We start from the raw sequence: 21,742 nt of genomic DNA, 5'->3' as shown, positions 1-21,742 counted from the left end.
GAAGCCTTATGTGGCTGATGTGAAAAGAATAATCCATTTCCAGGAAGAAAAGAAAAAGGGATGCAAATAATGAAAAAAAAATCAAAGCATTAAACCCTGGGCATTTTTAAAAAATCTCATCAAAACCATTTTCAAAGTGATCAAATTGTTATGTTAAAAGTAAAGAAAGGGATTTATTGAAAGTCGACGTTTTGCCAGCAATAAATTGCCTTATAATTAGATTAAAAAAGTGGCTCTCAAGTCAGAATTCTCCTTCCGGGCTCAACAGCAACTCATATTTAAAAAAAAAAAAATAATGCACCTGCATTGTCTACTTTAGGATGCACTAAATTATGTTTATCATGATGATATGCCAGCACAGATCAAGTGCAGTGGCCGTGCACCGGGGGGGACATACGAATGTCAACGTGCACAAGCTGCTGTTTTCCCCTCCCGAAGCCTGTTTAGCACCTCCGTGGCCTTGCCTGGACATTTATTGTCCCGGTATGTGCAGTACATTCCAAACTCCAATATGATCAATGTGGGATGCATTTTCAAACCCTCATCCACTGCAATGAAGCACCTCTAACAAGATAAACATACAAACAAGTCTGGGAATAAGAGGTTTTAGCACTTGGTATGGCAATGACTAATAATCTCCAAAAACATATTAGATTAGATTATGTATAGACATTCATGGGCCCCAGAGGATGAATCCTAATGGCGTTGGGGATCCCCTGACTTTCCCTCCCTTTCCCTGAGGAATGACCATGATCACACATACATTTATACACAATAAAACATTTTTGTCCAAGATAATTCTGCAATTCATCTCCTTAGTGATGTATCATTAGCTGTATGAATATGCAAATATAGACTAAGCCAGTCTGCTGCAATAACAAATTTAGGTTTATTATATGATCACCTGGAACCATTATTTGGACCAATCAGGGACCATCTGTGCAGGGTTACGCCTATCCTACCAACTACCAACTGATTCCCAACCAGTTCAAGCGTCAACATTTCTTGGCTCACTTCTAGAACCTTCCACTCATGTGACACCTCAAAGTACAAACACCTCAAACTCCTTCTCTGTGTCGCTTCTCCAGAGAGACACGACGTGCCCCGACTTGACTTTCCCCAAACACATGGTTATCTACTTAATCTAACGTCGCATTCAAATGCATATGTAATTTACCGCTGCGCCGAGGAACCCCATCCGCCGCGACAATACGCCGCCGCAAGTGACTGATCGACACCCGCCCACTTCCCGAAGCCCACTTATTTACCGCGCTTCAAGAGGCATCTCACAGCCACAACAAAACAGTACATGCCTCAGTGGGCTCTACAAAGAACTTTTCTCCCGCTTTGAAATATGAGCACAAATAAATCATTTGTTTAATTAATTAAGCAAATTAGGCAAATCCAGGGGACGCCTTGGCGGATGGAGTCGGTGCCCTGGCACAAGGAGATTAATTAAGTGGATCCGTACGGGAACAGCGATGGCTGACGTCGGCGCTTAATGTCGTTTGTTTGGTTAGCTATATTGGATGTTTGTGCACATTCTGTAGGTGAACGAAAGACAAAAAGGCATGATGGATGTTATATGCCAATTCTTCACTTTTTATCTCTTTTCGGTGAATTGCTTCTTACCCGACGTTTCCCCCCCAGAGCCACACATATACGCTGAACAGATGTGTCGTGGCACACATCTGCCTCGCTGTCTCAGCCATCCCTCATTACGTACCTATCCCCCCATATCTGCTCCCAGGCGGGATGCATGCACTCGTGTCTGACCATGAGAAATACGCGTCAGACTTCACGCTTCCGTCTCTCGGACCGCTCCGTGAGCCGTCATCCATTACAGCCGCCGTGTCTCACACCCCACGGTGGTGGCATTAAGTGGAAATGAATAGAAAAATCCTTTTTTTTTTTTTTCCTGGAGCATTTCACATGCAAAGAAACACATGATTAATGTGCCGCTCGGGCATGGACAGAGTGTTTGGGACATTGATTTCCATTGTTATTCGCTGTAACCAAAACAATGACACGGATGCTGTTTACTTATTTTTCAACCCAGTGACAGCATCTGTGATGGAACTTTTTTTTATTAATCTTGCGAGGCTTTGAAGCTATACTTACACACACACACACACACACACACAGATCACAAGCAAGCCCCATCCACAGGCAGACACGCAAACAAAAGACGCATCTCCCACCCACACACAGCCACAAATCCTCCACCGCTCCTCCAGCTGCATTTTGTCATCGACTTTATCGCGCTTGTCCAGAAATATTGCTAATTTTTACCTCAGACGACGTGTCAAGTGTCAGGCGGTCGCTTACGTGTTGACACGCAAATAAAGACGGGACGCCCGCAAGCTTCTAGCAAAACACCTGTGCTCGTGTGTGCATTTTTAACGCGCTGCGTGTCGGGATGATTACGTGACGCTTGGCATGTGTGCGCGTTTGATTCTATTCATCCGTGCACACGTGTGAGCATGCCTGTGCCTGACAGAATATAGACAAAAGGGATGTAGATCCCAAAGTAGGCCAGCATCCTCTGGAGTACACATTCCCAACCCTCTCAGGGAGAAACACGTACACTGACACCGCGGTGAAGATTCCCAGTAAAGCTTCCCCAGCTGTAGGAGATCGGGAGGCTGGGTGTTAAATGATTGCTTTCTGCGAGTAAAACCCACTTCATCTGGTGTTCAAAACAGGCTTGCATGAGTCGAGCACTAGTTACAGCACCGTGAACCAGCTACTATCACCTCTTCCTATGGGAACGACGAGTGATTGATTGTTGTGATGAGTAACAAAGCTGAGTGATCGATTTAAAGGACTGTGCAGGTGTTTTCTTAACATTTCAGCCCGTTTTTGATAAATCATGCATAATTCTGCTGCATATTTTTCCAAACAGGTCATAGAGCTTTTGAGTTTGATGAATGCCTTTTCCTACTCTTTCAGACCTTACCAACTTCAACTGAAAGCAATGGAAGACTGAGGAGGAAAACACCGTCACTAATTCATAAATCTATGGTATGCTTGGAAAAAGTGAGCTGCACGAATGTGAAGTAAATTAGATTTGTGCTAAATCGTGCAAAAACACAACCATTTATACAAAAATCATTTACAGTATTAAAAACTAAAAACAACAAACTATCAACAGTGCAAGAAAATGCAATATGTGACCAAACTGCTGCAACTCTGAGACAGTAAAAAAAAACAGCGATCATATAATCTTGTCGTTTGGTGCCTATGGTTACGGTTTATGTTTACTGTACAGTCCTTGTACATTTGTTTGTGTGTTGGATCAGAAAACAGCAGAAAACGACCCTCGCCTGAGAGACCACTCTTCTGGGAGTAAAGCGTGCAGCGGCTCCAGGAGACGACCTCTGGAATCAGACCCCCGGCGCTGGGCTTTGCGCTCTCTGCATTAGAGCTAACTGCTAACTGAAGGTCAACATCCGTCTCCCTGAGCGGCTGCACGTTCTACTCCCGGTGACGGGGGTGATTCATTTTCCCGTTTCTGCCATAATCCATAGACAAAATATCAAAATGCACATGTATCACATCTACTTCATTGTCCTCTCATGTTGTGTTATTAAACACAATACATATATAATATCAACCTCTTCACATTCTGATGCTTAAGTTAGATGTTTTACCTGTAATTCACACACGTCGCACCTTTAGATGGAGTTAAACAGAGACACGTTTCAGACACATCTCTCAGACGTCTGCCTTCTTTAAATAACCTCACATCAATCCCCCGCGACACTTTCTAATTGGCCGAGGACGACAGTCCTATAGTTAGTGTTTATCCAGCCAGAGGACCATCGACAAGCTTCTCTTTAATCCCAGGACCAGTTTAGATGTTTATTTTTGTTCCAATATCGATTTGTAGTTAGAAGACAGGGAACACTTCTTAAAAACAAAAAGTACAGCAGATAGTGGAAAGATTCACATGGGCGGGACTAGAGATTTCATTATTTTCATGTCAAGTGACTGCAAATAAAACAATATATAGTTGTGTGTTACTATATCTGTGTACCTCTAATTATATGAAGTACAATAAATAGTACTAGGATGTGATGAGTTCAAATAATATGGGAAATATTAAAAGTAGAACTGACAAGAAATTATTTTAATAACACTCAAAATGGCACAAGGCTTCCAATAGATGTTTAACCACCATTAAACATTTGTAAGGATGTTGGGCACCGATTCCCACCAGACGCTACTTTTCATCCATGCCATTTCAATAGCTGCTGAGTCACCAGCCCTTCTTTTACACAAAAACACGGCAATGTGCAAAGGAGGGGTCTAGTTAGTGTGACCAAACAGTTAGAACTCCCACTCTGTGCATTACTCCGTGACTTAAATCACAACACAGATTGAAGACGAAGAGGAACAATGGAAATGTGCTCAAATCACAGATGGGACTAAGCAGCAGCTATAAACGTTAACTGCCTCCGCACCCACATTGTCAGTTGGAACCAAAGATTCATCCCCTGAGAGAACACTAATGTGGGTGCCATTGCGGCAGAAAAGAAGTTATTAAAAAACAAACAAGAATATGTTGAATTTTAATTTCAGTTCCACTTATAGTCCTTATTTTGGCTGAGGGACCCTAAATCTGCAACCTCTGGTGAGATGCATGACATATTACCGTCCCCTGACCTCTTTCTATTGAGCATGAAGACATGCTAACGATGCTGGAAAGCATGCCGTCATTAGCACTTGATGGTGAAGCTGGTTGCCTCCGCCCCGCGTAGATATCGCAGCACCAAAACAATTCAATTAGCCTCGAAATCGCCCATTAATGGTTCTAAGCTATAGCAAATTAGCATTGCTATGGGCTATTTCCCCTCTCCATACACTCCCTATATCTAAATCCTACTTGATTGGGACCAAGCGCCGCATTCCCGCGCACACATACTTCCACACACACCCGACCACCGCCGCTGATTTCTTTTAATCCGAATTTAAATGGCTTCATTTCGTTTTTGCCTCTGAAACAATTCACAGAAGGCCGAAAGGGAAACGCTTTGCAAAAAAAAACGGCGGTTTCCGTTTACCGCCATGTAGGGAAAAGAGAGTCCTGGCAACTTCATTGTGAGATTTTAATGGGTAAAATGATAAAAATATATTTTGTTGTTTTTTCTCCTGCAATTCCCGCCATACTAAACATCTCCACATTGTCAGCGTGGTGTTAATGATTCTTTAAGTCAGTTCAGTTCAGTGTCAGTGAGATAAGAGAAAGGGGGACGGGGATAAAAATAGAGAGAAGAAAGGGCAAATAAGCAAAGTGTAGAATAAAAAAATTTTCTGAAAGTTTAAGGAGTAAAAAAAAAAACATGCTAATTAGCGAGACTAGACATAGATGCCAAAAACATGACAGACATCAAGTCAAAGGCTTGTATCGCAGTTGGCTGACAGAATCCGACTTAAATAGCAAACAGAGGAAATTCTGCTATTGCTTCAAACCGTGCCAGACACAAAACTGCAAACGTACGTGTCGTCCCCACATCTGCTCCACATAGACACAAACACACAAGTCTCCAACGAGCCAAACTCACCCAGAGCGGCTGGTGCAAAGAGGCTGGCGAGGACTAGCAGGCGTGCGGTCCACATGGCCTCCTCCTCTTACCGCCCGCTGCTGAAAAGTCCAAGTTGAGTTCAGTCGTTTTTTTCGCTGGCGAACGCCCCGTGTCGGGGTTCTTCCTTTATGGCGCGGCTCCCTCCGCTGCGCCGCACTTCCCGCGAGGCCACAAAGTCTCTGCTCTGGTGCCAAACGCCGTCAAAAACCTGTCAAAATGAATAACAAAGAAAAAAACATGTTAGCTCAACAGAAGTATTTAAAACAATGAGTTATTTGTTCGTTTACAGAAAGAACAGATGGATGCACCGCGGCTTCATCATCCTTATGGCACGTGGGTTTTCGAGTTGTCATCCAGTGTTGTTTCGCTAGTTGCTCAACCTCCAATCAGCCGAACTCATACCAGGTGTGATCAACCAAACACCGAGACACCACAGAAATGTATTTCTGCATATTCTGTTGTTGTTTTCTCAATCGCTGTGTTAACTCCCCCCACCGTAGCGGCAAATCACCCCCACAGGGAGACAAGGAGAGGGCGATGGAGCGCACGCTGCTTTGGGCTTTGGCGTATGGATCGGCGCATTCACACATGCTCCCAAACCTTATGTGTATTCTTGCGAGACCTGATGGTAATCGGCGGAGGCGAGGCGGTGAATGCCACCCGGGTCCTTCTCCGAGGAGCACGGAGGAGCTTCGCCACCCGTGAACTCTTGACACCGGATGACGTCATCGCTAAGCTACCGCCGGGTTAACGTACGAGAGCGTATGTCGAACGGGCTTGACGCGGCGTTGGCTTGCCCGTGCCGTGAAATCAACACTCGAGATGTGTCGATATTCACGAAGCGGCGCGTGAAAGTTTGCAACTCCACATCCCGGCATGAATAACGCTGTTAGACGAGGGTGGAAATGAAAATTGTCGTCGATGTTCTGATGAGATTTCAAGGATCATGCTCATCAAAGCCATATCATGATATTAAGGTTAAGTCAGCTTTAATGATTGGATAATCCAAACCCCTCGATTATCCACTATCCACCCTGATCTCTGCTGGAATATAATCTCTGCAATCTCCCCCCCCATCCTCCACACAAGCACATCAGGCATTCCATGCTGCATTTAATATCACAGGGAGTTAATTCCATTGACACCAGAAATGCTGGTTACAAAAGGTTGCAATGTGAGCCCTCCATCAAAAGGACAAGGCACCGGGGAAGCCGACTGACACACACGTCTCAAATTGCACCAACACTAACATTTGATCTACACCGTGATGCTTTTTTATCAGTTTTTTACGTCCGTCCCTGCTTTCTCTGTCACAGTGACATTTCTACATCCCAAAATCCGGCTTTTAATACCCACTGAAAAAAAAGAAATCCTAGTTTAGAGCAATCTGATGCTTTTGGAGCAGATATTAAAGGGTTTAAGAGAAGGGCAGCGAGCCTATTTCGACATAAACAGACCATTTGGGCAATATTAAGAGGTTAAAAGTCGGCGGGCTCATCAGCAAAGTCTTGGCAGAGGCCCATGAACAACTCGCCTGAATGTGTGTGTGTGTGTGTGTGTGTGTGTGTGTGTGTGTGTGTGTGTGTGTGTGTGTGTGTGTGTGTGTGTGTGATGGCAGGTATTTGAGATGTTAAAATAGCTCTGCGAAAGAGTGTATTTGATCAAAGTAATAACCGTGCGAGTAAACAGCATGTTAATAAAATGCTCCGACAGCTGCAGGAGAGCTAAATTAAATATGACATCAAATCAGATGCTGTGACTCCCTTAACACAAAAAAAAGAAGACATTATAGCAGGAATGATCGCATTTAAATACACTGTCCATGCGGCAAATTGGACGTGAAGTTTATCCCGAAGGAGAACTCCTCAATTGATGATACAGAAAAGGAGACACGGGCAAAAACATGTGGAAAATATGCACCTATGGTTTGTTTGTTTGCACCCAAAGAAGCAAAAATAAAGGCAGAGATAGGGGCTGTTTCTATGGCAGGCAATGAGAATCTGTAGCTCCCCGTGTATCAGCATGTGCATGTTTGTGTGTGACTGACTGTACGCCTATTATCTCGCAGCACAACAGATAAAGCAGCGAAGAGTTGCACAGGTGTGACTTAGAAATGATCACATAAACTGGAAAACACTTCACTATCAGAGTCGTTAATTTGCTCTCTCAAAAGAAAAAGGAAAAAAAAAAAGGTGTAGGCTTTAGGTAGGCTACAGGGACTGTTATCAACCGCCAAAAGAACACATCATAAAATACATATTTATGAGGAGGGCTTGGACCCGGTTCAATGCAAAAAAAAAAAAGACGAAGAAGAGTAAAAAAGAAGAGAAAGACAGAGCTATCGTCCGGCATTGCCAGCTCTTCTTGTATTCCAGAAGGAGCCCTATGATACATTATGGTACTGACGTTTCAAGGGTACTCGCTCTGAGGGGGATTTAGAATAACTCCCTTAGATAAGTTGGCCAACATTTAGCAGCTTCTGTTCCCAGCCGCATCAAGGAGACTTCTTCATGACCGACGCGTCGTTTCCTGCGCGTTTCTTTTCTAATCAGCGGCGCTGTTCGTTATTTTAGTAATCGTGCGTGTGCTAAACGGGCCAAGAAGTTGGAACCTGACAGAATTAATTGCCTTTTTCTTTCTGCTTAAAGCACAAAAGTCAGGTGATACTGTAACCGCAATGGTTGATGGGGGTGAAAATATGTTGTCTCACAGCAATTATGGCTTATATAAATGGACAAAAAGGGAGGCAAGGAGTGTTAAGGGAAATAAAACCTGCTGTATTAGCTTGATTTAAGTTGGATCCTAAATCAAGGCTGCATTCAGGGGGCATGGGGTTCAGTGAGACTAAAAATGCCCAAGGATTTTTTCTCACATGTAAATGTAAAGTTAAAATATACATTCATTACTCATGTTTGGTAACGCAAATGACCACAACACTTATCTGTAAAGGTGTTTGGACAAGATTGAGCTTCAACGCTCCAAAAGGAGATGATTTATTACTAAATACCTCCTGCCATCTTGACATTGGTAACGCTCATGTGCTCCTTCCTCCACGGCAGCCATATTGATATGAGATAGCAGGCAAACATGGGTTTAATTATTATTATTATTATTATTATTATTATTAAATTGAATTACGGTTGCGTTCCAATTCGCGCTGCAGAGCCATTTCAAAAAGCCAACGTACACAATATGGATTCTGTCCAACGTGAATGGAACAGAACTATAATTATAATCACAATTATAATGTTTACCCTACTATTTCATGTGAAAATGGCTGCTATGGAAAAGGTATTGGAATAAGGCATGATGTGAGGCTGTGCTTCATCAATGACAACGCCTGCAGCATTTCTCAGTAAAACACATTCTATACAGAAACATGGGAAGAAAATCAGAATATACTGTGTGCTTTGGCATTTGGTGCATTACCAGTCACCACTATAGTGTAATTTCTCTCATGGAAATGTGCTGCGAGCCATTTCCTCCCGTCTATTTTCTATGAGCCCGATCATCCTTCTTGCTGTGAATTGTCTCTGGCTGCCTTTCCTTACTTTCTCCAACTCCCGAGTGCAGGAGAGTCTGCCAGAAGTACAGCATGCCAAGTGTTTTACATGCTTTTTACATACGCTTTTCATATTTAAATAAACAACTATCAGTTTACATATGAGTCACTGTTTCTGTCCGCCGGGATTGCTGAGCAGCATCGCTGTCGGGAGTACTCTTCTTCGGAAAATGATTTGTTCAGACTATATTCATTGGATTGTCAACTATTGTGCATTAATCTACATGCTTTTTTCCCCATTTTCTCATACAATGTACTGGCAGAGCAGGATGGGACAGTGTATTCAAATTTACAAGAAAGTAGATCTTAGTCGTACAGACTGTTGGCAGGATGGGCGATGTGGATAAACTAGATCAGCATGCTAAATGTAATATTATATATCAACTATAATAATGAATCACAAGACAATTAAAATCCTGTGAATTGCCATAAAGCGAGAACAAACAAAACAAGACGCAACAGAAATAAAATAGAAACACAAATTCACACATAATATAACACTGAGAGGGACAGAAATCCCCATCATTACCTACATTATTCTCTCCTGCCTGCTAAGTACGGCTACAACTAATGATTACTTTCAATTTCTCAATAAATCAATTAATTGTTTGGCCTATAAATGTCACAAAATAGTAAAAATGCCTGATTCAATTTCCTAAAGCCCAAGATGTTATCGAACTTCTTATTTTATTGGACCAATAGTCCAAATCTTGAAGTTCTAATCACATAAGACAAGGAATGGCAGCTAATGCTGACATTTGCCGAGCCGGAACATTACTGAAACAATTAACAGTCGTAAAAATGGTTTAAAAAAAAAAAAAAAAGTAATGAGAAATCTTTCCAATGATGGATATGGACTTCTTCATGCGTGGCACGGTTACCTCTGTGGCCCCCACGTCGCCATCAGACTGATGCACTTCGCCACCTCAGGCCATTTCTCCAGCTGTCACTCCCTGACCCCGCGGAAACCGAAGATGATTTTCATTAATTGAGACGCATTACATACAATGCTTCTGCAACAAAGTGGAACTTGATCCTCGGCGCTATCTGATGGGGACATACTAAGTATGATGTTACTAGTCACGCCTGCTTGCAGCCCTCCCACGTAACACTATGTAATGAAGTGGGATCATGTTTCCGGGTTAAATACCATGTCTCGGATTTTCCACTGTTTCATGTCCAGATGCTTATCACAGCAGCGGCGGGGAGGGCTTTGGTAATTTTCATGAGACAGACAGTGTGTTCATGCAAATGAAGTGTCTCATATAAGATGAATATTAATCAAGCGCTCTGTCTGCAAACACTTTTGATTGATGAGCACTCACTCGGAAATCTTAGGAGATGAGCTGAGATGATTAAAATGGAGACGGTCCTTTCCTTCTAGAGTTAAAGATGATTTCTTTTTTTTTTTATCCCCACTTGGTTTGGCTTCAAAACGTGGTTTTAAAATGGAGCGGTCAATGTTGTATTACTTAAAAAAAAAAAAAAAATGCAGCATAAATGTCAAAATCATGCTTTCTAATGCGAGTTGAAAGGTGTGAAAAAGTGAAGGTAAATGGAGAGTGCTCCGTTAAAAAGAAGGCACCATGCGCATCCCTGGAGCTCCGCAACGTGAGCAGCTAGGCATTCACTCATACAATTGGTTTTTCACAGGGGAGCCCAGCACAGCTAGCCAGTGACAGGCAGATAATGGTGCTAACTTTAGCCTGCGCGGTCTCTGAATGGTCCTATATGATAGGCTTGTTGAGTGTGACTGATGGCTTGGGTTAAATAATGGGACCCCCACCCTCCCCCTCCCCCTTCCAGGCACACAAAGGCACCGCTACCCCTCCTGACACACAAAGCACTTCTTAACTACAAGACAACAGAAACACAGCCATTAAAAGGAAATTACTTGCACACACAATAAAAAAAAAAACCTAGATGGAAAAAGGAATATTTAACAGTACACAGGCATTCAATAGGGATGGGTTACGTTCCCACAAGGGGAATAAAAGCACGTAGGCCTAAACAGATGCACGTTCGGGTGAATAAATGCAGATGGATGCATCGGTTAAAGGCAGGGCAAATCTGCCCTGAGTCGCGTCTCCATTATAATGCAAAGCTCCGTTTTCCCGTGTCTTCCTTCTTTTCTATCCTCCCCGTCTTTTTCTCTCAGCATATCTCGCCTAACGCAGCACAAATGGATCCCAAACAAAGGGAGGGAAGAGAGGAAGAGGCGGGGTACTGGGCAGGATAGAAAAGAGAGAGGGATGGACTATCAAAAACTTGGGATGGGAGCGGAGAAGAAGATTGAACGACGGAGATAAGAGGGTGGGAGGACAGCGAGCGAGAAAGGGAGAGCAGTCAGATAAATGGGACAGACGGATGAATAAAAGAAATCAACAGAAAGTAGACGGAGATAAAGATGTGTGTTGGCTGATATTTTTAGTCGTGAATTAATCCATCGCACGGCCTTCACTTCAGCTGCTGTTGCTATAGCGCCGGGGTTTTCAATTAAAATTCAAAGAGGCGCAATTACCAAAATTTCCTCCCAGCAAAGGTCCAACCTCATAATAACTCAATTGCATCCCATAAGCCCAATGCCATGTTAATCAAATAAAATACATAATGTAAGTTTCTTTATCCACAGTGATGGAATTTTCATGTTCTTCTGCTTAATGCTTCTACCCCATTTTGGAAGCCAACATTTTTAGTCTACTACATTTGACAACATTAGATTATTATTACAAAAAATAAATAAATCAACTCATAAATGATTATGTATCGTCATGGATAAAGCTAAAACAGGACAAGACATTCCTCAGAAAACAATAAATTAAATGTGTGAGCAACCTCTCCATTTCTCGACTGCCGGTGGTTTGGATCTTGGCTCGAATGGTTTTGGTGCCATTCTCGCGCCCTTGGTAAGTCATCTGTCAGTGTTCTCTCCAGAAAACTGTCTTATGCGCCGCAAACAATCTCTGCTAACGGGCAAATCGATTCGATTGGCTCAATTGCAGAGGGCTAACCGGATTAGCTGCGCTAAAACAGCGCTCCATGAAGATGATTATTTATTCTCATTAATCACCAGAAATTCTTCACAGGTCTCGACACAACCTTCACTTGAAGCCGGATATAGCGGCTCAGGCGGGCAGGTTACCATGACAACCTTACCTGTTGGCCATAAATCACCTTCCAGGAGCGACTGACACACCGGTGCCAACAAACAATGCAAGTCATTGTGGGGCCAGGCTTGATTTTGGAAGTGAACCAAAAGGCAGCAGCCAAAACTGCATCAAAAAAAAAAAAAATGTCCTTGGACATGAGGAATTAGTCGACAAACACTTGATTTTACTGACTAGTCGATCGTTTGATAGATCTGTAATCTGTAAAACTGACCTTCTCTACAAAGAATCACACAAAACAATATATATTTTGTTTACTGGAGATATGCTCATAACGTCATTCAGCATGAAAATGCAGAAAAAAAAGACAAATCGACTGAAGGAACCTGAGTCGACTTAGATCAGAATGATTGATCAGTAGACCAATCCACTTAGAGGGGGCCGCCCTCTCATATACATAAACAGGCAAACAAGATATGAATAAGTTATAGTATATACATTTAAAACATGGTGACCTTAACGGTAAATACAATGCACCATATTGATTTTTTTTAGTCAGTGGAACCAATATATTGGCAATGTGTAATGCTGGCAAGAGCATTTTTTCAAGACAGAGTTGAGGGTATTGGCAGGGTTATGGGTATGATGGATACGTGGTGAGGACACATGACGTCATCGCCACTCTTTTTTAGCCGTGTCAGCAGCATTGCTCATGGGAGGGTGACGTCTGTCGGTCTGTCTGTCTGTCGCTGGGGCTAGCTAGCTACCGAGGCTGTGGACTGTGTAGGAATATCGTAATGAGCTGATAATTCATTCTGATTGGCTAACAAAATATAGAATGACCATCCCATCTAATGCACAACGGACAACATATGTGGACAGCTGCAGAGCACATGGCACGGCGTATCATGAGCTAAAAGCATGGAAAGAAACACAATACAGGTCTCGCCCTTTCACACATGAAACAAAGCCCAACCACACCATTTTTCTAATTACTGCTATCGTTTTTCAGCACAGCCTGAACTCGACTCGGCTGTGTTTAGAGGGCATCTTCTTAGAAAATGCCTCAATTTATTATTTTATTTTTTTTCCCATTTGTATTTTGACTTTTTTCAGGTCTCTATTCCCCTGCATTTTGTATTCCCTCTAACTGCATTTGCATAATTCTCCAATAGACACTTCATTCCCTGCCAGATTTGAGAAGAGAGAAGAAAAAATCTCTCTCTGACACACACACACACACACATACACACACGGGCAATTGCAGCTCAGCATGTGAATCAGGGGTACAGCAAATACCAATGTCAATAACACTGATCCCAATGGCGCATGCATTTCAATAGCTGATGCTGAGCCAAGTGCACGGAATATAATGAAATCTTAAAACATGAATAGCAAAACATCCCCGGCGAAGCAAACGGGATGCACATTTCTCAACAAGCATTATTATTTGTGTCGCGTATCAAGCCGCATGCACTCAATACAGACTTGATTACAATGTTAATTCTGCCTTCCGTCTGGTTCTGCCCGTCTGTCTGACCACAAATCACTTCGGCGCGTCTAGGTGGCATAATGATTGGAGCATGAGCGTTACCGGCGGCAAGAATACGTTGTAAACGCTCTGGAAATGAGAGGTACGACTGTGTCAAAAAGCAACCGCAGTGGTCACGACCGCAGGGAATTCAAATGGGTTCCACCTGGACTCCATTCACAGCTCAATTAGAGGCAGAGCGGGCGAGGAAGAGGGAAAGGGGGGCTGAACTCAGGTGTGTATCGATCAATGTCCTATAAAAATGTGCAATTCATGCATGCAAATGAAAAAGAGGAAATGAGTGCTATGCATTAACAAAGAGATTGACCGAGGTGAAGGCAGACGCTAAGGAAACCGACGTGGCAATTTATATCAGGCAAGCGTCATTCTTTTCTCATGAGGCTCATTTACTACAGATGAACTGATGCAAAACACAAGTTTTCAAACAGCTTGACGGGTGATGTATGATGCCTAACTAAGTCTCTAGCAGCCAAACTGCTTCAGTATGTTGAGAAAAGGAAGTTTTCTAGTTCAACTTTTTATTAGGAACCAACTGAATGTAATAGTTCCATAATTACACCTTCATTTTTGGACAGAATCTAATCATTCCATACTCTCGATAAGTCTCACTGAGATAAGATTCTAGACATGACATTTGAAATATTTTCCAAAAGCGATCTTGACAGTATAATTTGAGAACACTACAGTGATTCACTGCTAGACAGCCAACACTCAAAGGGCCCTTTTATTTGGCTTAACTGTTGACATTCCCAGTCTGCCTGCGATTGTGTGAAATGCCCCGGCCCCACCAATGTTCCCTGAATGTGCAAATACCAATATGAAAGTGTGAACAAATAATCAATGCAGCGATATATTGTGGCGTCTTTTGTTGCGAGACGTTATTGATTCGCCGGCCTTGAAATGCATTCTTTTGTTAATATATCGTCGTCCAGCATTTTACCTCTGTTGTCTGTGAAACTGAAAACATCAACATAAACCGAAGAAATACAACCTATGAATATATTTTTTTTTCAAAATGACTGCCTTGCATATATTCTCTTGTAAGACATATATTCCTGTAGCTGTACAATCTTAATTTTTACGTGTGAATGAGTCCTGAACTGCACTTAACCTTTGCTCCTAACCTTTTATAGTCAATAATATCATACCAATGGTTTAGTCTACAGTGTGTTGGCCTATTTTCTAAGCTGTGCCCTGAAAACCAGAGGAAACCAGCCTGAGTGTGGGAAGAAACGGACTTGTAATAGTCTTGAAATGTTGCACATCTATGTAAAAAGACTAAAATATAACACTCAAAGGTTGAAAAGGGGGAGGGGGGGCAGCACAAACACTCCAGCCACTCTAGACTTGTTGTTGTGGTCAACAATACTCCATTTCCTTGTTGAATGAGACATTCTTCGTCACAAGGTAAATAATCATCCAAACATAGTTGACTCAAGGGGTCAGGGGTCATTGCTTTGTAGGCTCCTTTTGTGTTGGCTAGCGGCTTTTAGAAAACGCAGACTGAAATGCGAGTGAGCTCGTCTTGGCCCGATCTCAGTGACCCGGCTTTGGAGTGATCGATTAGCGACGCAAGAACAAACTTGTGACTGCCTGATGGAAACGCTCGAAGGCTGACTTTTAAACTCAAAATGGAAAAAGGTCACAAGGAAAGGTGGGGGGGGGGGGTTGTGGATAATACGACAAGGTATTTGGAGAAATCTAAGTAAAACTAGCTTGATTTTTTAACTGTTCGCGCCAACGCACGCAAGACTGCTGTGGAAAAAAAAAATCCAGAGCAACAGCTGCTGGCCCAGCCAAGATCCCTGTGAACCATTTCCGAATCATTATGGCTCAGGTCGCCGCGAGACGCCCTCCTCGATGCCAACACGTCTTCCCCGGGCCCCAACTTATCACAGGATGCTCTGAGATAATCGGCTAAAATTGGGCATTTTGTTTTTCCAAAGCCACGGGGAAGAAGCGCATGCCGAGGAGCGTATGGGAGAAGTGAGCGGGGCTTTCGGGAGGCTGTGAGGGTCCTTCGGCCCCTCACTCAGGCTGGCGTAGAATGGAGTTTGATGAAAGGCTGATTGGTCTGGGCAAACATCCTCATGGGGTTTGTCTCTGGACAAAGAGAGCAATACTCTCCTCTCTTGTTGAGGCAAATGCTCTCAGGTCTGACAAATCATGGCTGGTCTCGAGGTGCCTGGTCTACTGCGAGTTCTAAAACCTGATGAGATGGCTGCTGCCCCTTTGGGCTTCTATCAACCTCCATCTAAATGTCGACTGAATTGCAAGAAAGCCTTTTCTTCTCTTGCTTCATACACCTTTGTCCTCCAACAAATTCACTGTAAGTGAACACAAAAGGAAAAAGTGAGATGTGCACTGCATAAACTAATGGCGTCCTCGTGTGATCGACTCACACTGAGCTATTATGGAGGTTGGGGGGGGAGCCATTTAGGATGTACTGGTTTAATTTCACTAGATGCTGACTAATTCTAATTAAGTCATTATAGACTTACTTTGAAGTACAAATCTGCAAACACAAGGGATATAATGAAGAGAATTTGGGACCACAAAGGGAGAATCACACACTGACGCCGTGTTGATGCTATCGACGGGTTGTTCGCGAGCGTGAGCCGGGAGGCAAATTAGCTGGAGGCTCCATGTGTCAAATCAGAGGATGGACGGAGAGCACCTGCAGTACACGGTGGGAGGGGAGGACAATCTGTGACCTGTGTGCACCTTTGTGGGTTTTTTATGCACACACACACACACACACAATCCGCTGACCTTGCCCTATGTCTTTTGGCTGTGCGGTAGAATGTGTTTGGGTTGGACTCAGCCGGCAACCTTTTCCAAATCTAAAAGCGGAGGTCTCCCGGGGTGACGGTCGGGGGGTTAGTTAGCGAATGTCAAAAGTACAGGAACAGGCTGTAAACCGTGGCTTTTACAGTGCTGGGATCAGTGCTTACACACATGTACGCACACATTGGAGAGCTACAAAGTGGAGCATTGGGAAGGCTGTCAGAGGAAGAATTAAAAAGCCACAATTCCGATTTTGGAATAAAGGGTTTGGGTATTTGGTCCTGGAGCGTCTAACAATTGCGGTATGATTGGACTGGAAAGCATAATAATACGGCTCGCACCCGTATCCTCTGTAGAAGATGGAATACCGTGCGTTTGTTGGCAGCTGGGACACGCTGGGAGAAGACTCTCACACAGCTGCTCGCTCAAAATCTCTCACATCTCCGACACATCTCCCGCACTTGCTTCCCCCTTCTCTCTCCGTTCGCCCTAAAAACACACTTTAATTGACATCGCATAGATCACAACTCGTGACCCAAGTCCAAGTCCTAATTGCACTCCGGTGTAATGTTATTCATCCACTTATGCAACAGCCACCATTCGGCTCCCGCCGCAGAGAGGAATGAAAGCGCGGAAGTCAGTAATTGCTTTTGACTTTCCAGAGTACAGCACCCCCCCCCCAAAATATGTGGGAATTTTCGCAGACCCACTCGGAGCTCAGTCTCTTTAATGAGATCGCCTCCTGTTTATGCCGACGGAGGGACTCGAGACTGTTGCTGATGGCACTGGCCTTTTTCCCAATCAATATTGAGCGTATCAATGCTGGGAGGTCTCTGGAAGCAACCTGCGTTTAATTTGGCCAAAAAGACTGGCCCATAAGATTTTAAAGAGGAGTCATCCAGCTTGGGGTTCTTTTCCCCATGCCAGAGTCATGGATTTTCCAACCCAATTAACAACCTTTTTAGTGTCTTTGCAGTCGGATTAGATGAATGGATACATTTCTCTGCTGTGATCGAGTGGGATGGGATGTTGGTGTGGTATACCAGTTTGGTCCAGACTGATTATATTATGTTATCATGCTCTAAGCAGCGCTATGACTAAGTATCTTTAGACAAAAATGTCCTTGTAAACTCTCGCTCTCTCAGACAAAACTATACTGACTCCATTCCTGGAGAGTCCTGTCATCTCCTTGGCCTCATACTTCCAGTGGGGTGCCCAAAACTCCACTGACGGAGACTTTCCAGCCCTCCATCCTTTCTGTTTTCATTCTCCTCACTTCATTTTTGCATCAATCCAACGCTGGAATGTTATTGAACCTGCACAACGGGCCATCAGGAGTGCGTGGGGGACCACCTTTAACACAAACTCTGAAACTCTATCCTCCCCACTACCCCTTTGCCATCCACCCCACCCTGATTCTCCAATGAAGCCGGCCAAGGAAAAAGCCAATTTTTCATTTTCTTACTTTTATATCATGAGTGCGGGGAGCCCATTTCAGTGCCAGACTCTTTTCTTTTGACAAGGAGCAAAGAAGGGTCTCTGGGACACTCCACGAATCTGGCAAGCAATTCCTGGACCAGTTGGTTGCAGGTCAGTGGGGAGTCTGGATTTGGGGGAGGGGAGGTTTCCACTCTGACAGACGTTCAATACGCACAGCTGATGTCACAGGCTGGCAAGTCTAATAACATCATCTGTGGGAGACAGTGCTGCTGGATTTCATATTTATTACCCAATATGTCCACAGGGAGGGGCGGATATAAGGCAACAGCAGCCAGCAGCACAACGGTCCTGTCATTTCAGAATGGATATAGTTAGTTACAAATTGAGAAATGACAAAAATGCCTCACAACTAGAATAATAATGTCCGTCTCTGATAAAGAAATTACCGAGGACTCCCAGAACGGGGACTGCCTTCCAAAAAGATCTGTTGCCATCTTGAGTGCGAGAGGTTTAATCAAATTTGATGGATACTTCCAAACTGAGATTGAAAAATTAGTAATGAGATCAGTAGACTTGACTCACATCAAATTAAAAATCAAACGGTGTAGCCTTAAACATCAGTAGGCTTATTTGAGTTTAATATAAACTCACTACAAACATTAAAAGGTCATAAAAACATTAATTATTATTGTTTTTATTGTCAAAAAGATCCCATGAGAAGACCAAATCCAACATGTGATCCTACTAAGACATATTCTCTATGCAGCAACAGTCTGATACAGCCTATTCATGTCATAAAAAATGCCAAAAACATACAGCGTGGCACATGATATGTTCATTCAATGAGCACGGGGCATCATGGTTTATTAAAGTGTGTCCCACATTCACCGTCCTGCTGCCAGTATACCGACTGCAGCACCAGATGTGTAATCCACAGCTGAAAATAGTCCCCAACAAAACGCTCCATTTGCTAACAGAACCAAGCTGTTTTAGTAAATCTCTTACCTTTTATTAAACACATTGTAATTATACATTTGTGAGTTATCTTGATTTATGCCTTCAGTAGGAATGAATATGCTGTTAAAGACAAGGTAGGAAAGTATTTAGATAAACAACACATCATCTAAACACTAATAAATGCTCTAATACATTACAATTAATACATTTCTGTGCTTTCTGTCCAAATACTCAACAAGAATCATCATCATAACTAATATCACCTACACTGAGCCATTGCCTCCTTCAGATCAAAAACATGGTACCAGGTTTGAGAGAATCCTGGCTGCTGACCACCTGCATGTAATCATTAACGTAACACCGTTTCCGGATTCCCTGTCTCCACGGCTGATTCCCCTTAATAACCTGGATTCCTGTGTGTATGTATCCACTGGTTCGGCTCTGGCACCTCCTACCACAACATGTCACGGCGGCGTCGGGAGCCTGCATTTTTAACAACCCTATCATTGAGAATCATGCGTTTCATCCTTTCCGACGCATCCCAGCGACTCTGTGAGTCTCTGAGGTGATTGATGATGGCGAACAACGTGGACCGCTGTGCTCCTGTTTTGCTGAAATGTGGAGAGAAAAAACAAAAAAAAAGCCCACGAGCGTGAATTGCAATCATTTCTGCATGAGTCGCCGCGGCCTTATCTGCATATACGCGGCATCTGCTTTGACCTCGCATACTGCCCAGAGCTTAATCAGACATCAGCCAGAACGCATTCCCAGTATGCGCTTCTTTCCCCACTGTAACATTACAAGGATTGCCTGAATCATCATAACGGAAAATAAGGTTCAGAGGCTAATACAATTCTATGATAGTGTGACGATAATTCATCTCGTTACGCATAAAAAAAACAGCACAGTAAAACAGATGTAATGTCAGAGGACGATGTCAAGTGCTGCATACAGTTGACTGTGAGAGTCCACAGTAACACTTGGGTTTATTCGAAAACACGATATTATTTTCACCGACGTGTTGGACAAATTGAGCCAGTGACATTTCTTTTTCTTCTCATACTTTGATGTGGAATGTCTCAGCGTCGCCTTTTAAATACCACATGGCTTTGATTTACTTTTGCCAAGGACAACAGCACACAAGACGTATTCCACAACTTCCCCCCGGCAGACATTCTGTCAAACGCGGAGACCCGTCACCGCCGCGGAAAGGGCACATGTTAAGTGGAGTGACGCAGAGAAATGTCCTCTGCTCGGTCTGACTCGGCACATCATTATTCAGATTGAAGTACACCTCGGCGATTCCAAGCCTGCATCCGTGCGCTAATGCTCGGTGCAAATGGCCCCGATAACTCAGTGCATTTGAGCGATTTTTTTCCCCCCCTCCGTACGAGCTGATGCTGACAGTTTCTTTGACGATCCCTTAAAAAATTCAAATGACTCGCGTGAGATGAGGCGACGTGTCTGAGCCGGGGAATAAGGCGAGCTGACGACGGGTTCGTGTACGAATGTGCACTGTAAGCTTTCATTCAGATTTAGGGGCCTAAAGTGATTATGATTTCATGACAGGTTTTATTAAAAATTTGCTTAACTGTTATGCTGACTGGTTCAGGTATTTCGCACTTCAACTGATGCTGTGTGTGAGTATTATGTAAATATGTCTTGTGGTAAACACCTCATATACTGTAAATATACACACACCTGAGTCAACATAACCACACCCTTCCTCTGAACAGCAACTGTCCAATCACAGCCTTATAGAGCCCGACCGATAAAGGATTTTGAAGGCCGATACCGATACAAATGTTAAAAATCCGATATTCCGATATATCGGCCGATATTTTTTTTTTTCAGGAACGCGTAACAAAACATTAACAGTTATTTATGAGGCTTCAATAAAATAAGATGATAATGCAGTTTAAAAATAAACTTGTTTATTTTATTGTCACAACGGAACATCAAAAGATATTAAAGTTCTGATAAATAAAATGTATAAAAATACAAACTTAAGAAATAAAACTTAAAGTCCTTTGAACAAAAACACAATAACACCAACAACCAAAAGTTACCAGTATTAAAAGACTTGGTAAGCTTCATAAATATACTAAATATACTGCCAACAAGACTGGAGACAAATTCTGTTAAGTTCTATAGGCCTAAGGGTGTTTTGTCCATTTTTATTTTATTTTTAAAATATTCATTTATCGGCCATTATAAATGCCGATAGCGATAGTTTCGGCCTGCTGATATATCAGTCGGGCTCTACAGCCTTAGCAACCGTAACTAGGCACAGCAGGTTCGTCAATTTATAGATTAATAGACGTGTTAAAGCCACGTTCAGTAGAAAGAACTTTCTTTCCAGCCCTTCCAAAACCAAAAAAAAAGCAGTAAAAGATTAAATGGCATGTTTATCTATCCTCAGGTGGAATCATTAACACACAGCTAACGAGCATTCCACGTTACAGTATTGAGCAAGCATTACCGCCAAGGAGCGCGTTATTAATTAACCACATTCGCTGCCGGGGTTCCAGCGTACGAACACTCAGTGTCCTTATCACACTAATAATATTAGGACCAAACACAACTGAAGGGCCATTATGGTTCTTCATTTCCTCGTCTACATGGATCATCGTCCTGCAGAGGAACAATCCGTCCTCTGCAGACACGAGACGTACACTGCAAAGTTAAAGTCGTTAAGACACCAGAGCAGCAGTGATTGGCCCGCAGACTGAAAGTTGGCTCATGTTTC

The 21,742-nt window shown here is 43.1% G+C and overlaps 1 protein-coding gene across 6 annotated transcripts in view; it reads right to left on the bottom strand.

Moving 5' to 3' along the window:
- Positions 1 to 21,742, bottom strand: part of LOC311008763 (adhesion G protein-coupled receptor L3) — a 179,396-nt gene that overhangs the window by 122,894 nt on the left and 34,760 nt on the right. For all 6 annotated transcript variants that reach the window (XM_084002629.1, XM_084002625.1, XM_084002626.1 and 3 more), the window contains exon 3: positions 5,568 to 5,796. In XM_084002629.1, coding sequence (XP_083858755.1) covers positions 5,568 to 5,622 — 55 coding nt within the window. In that variant the 5' untranslated portion in view covers positions 5,623 to 5,796. The remainder of the gene's footprint in view (positions 1 to 5,567; positions 5,797 to 21,742) is intronic.

Source organism: Eutrigla gurnardus (assembly GCF_963514095.1).
Source record: "Eutrigla gurnardus genome assembly, chromosome: 23".
NCBI classification, from domain to species: Eukaryota; Metazoa; Chordata; class Actinopteri; order Perciformes; family Triglidae; genus Eutrigla; species Eutrigla gurnardus.
Note: the sequence above shows the minus strand (reverse complement) of the source record. Positions and strands in the feature narration are given on the sequence as shown.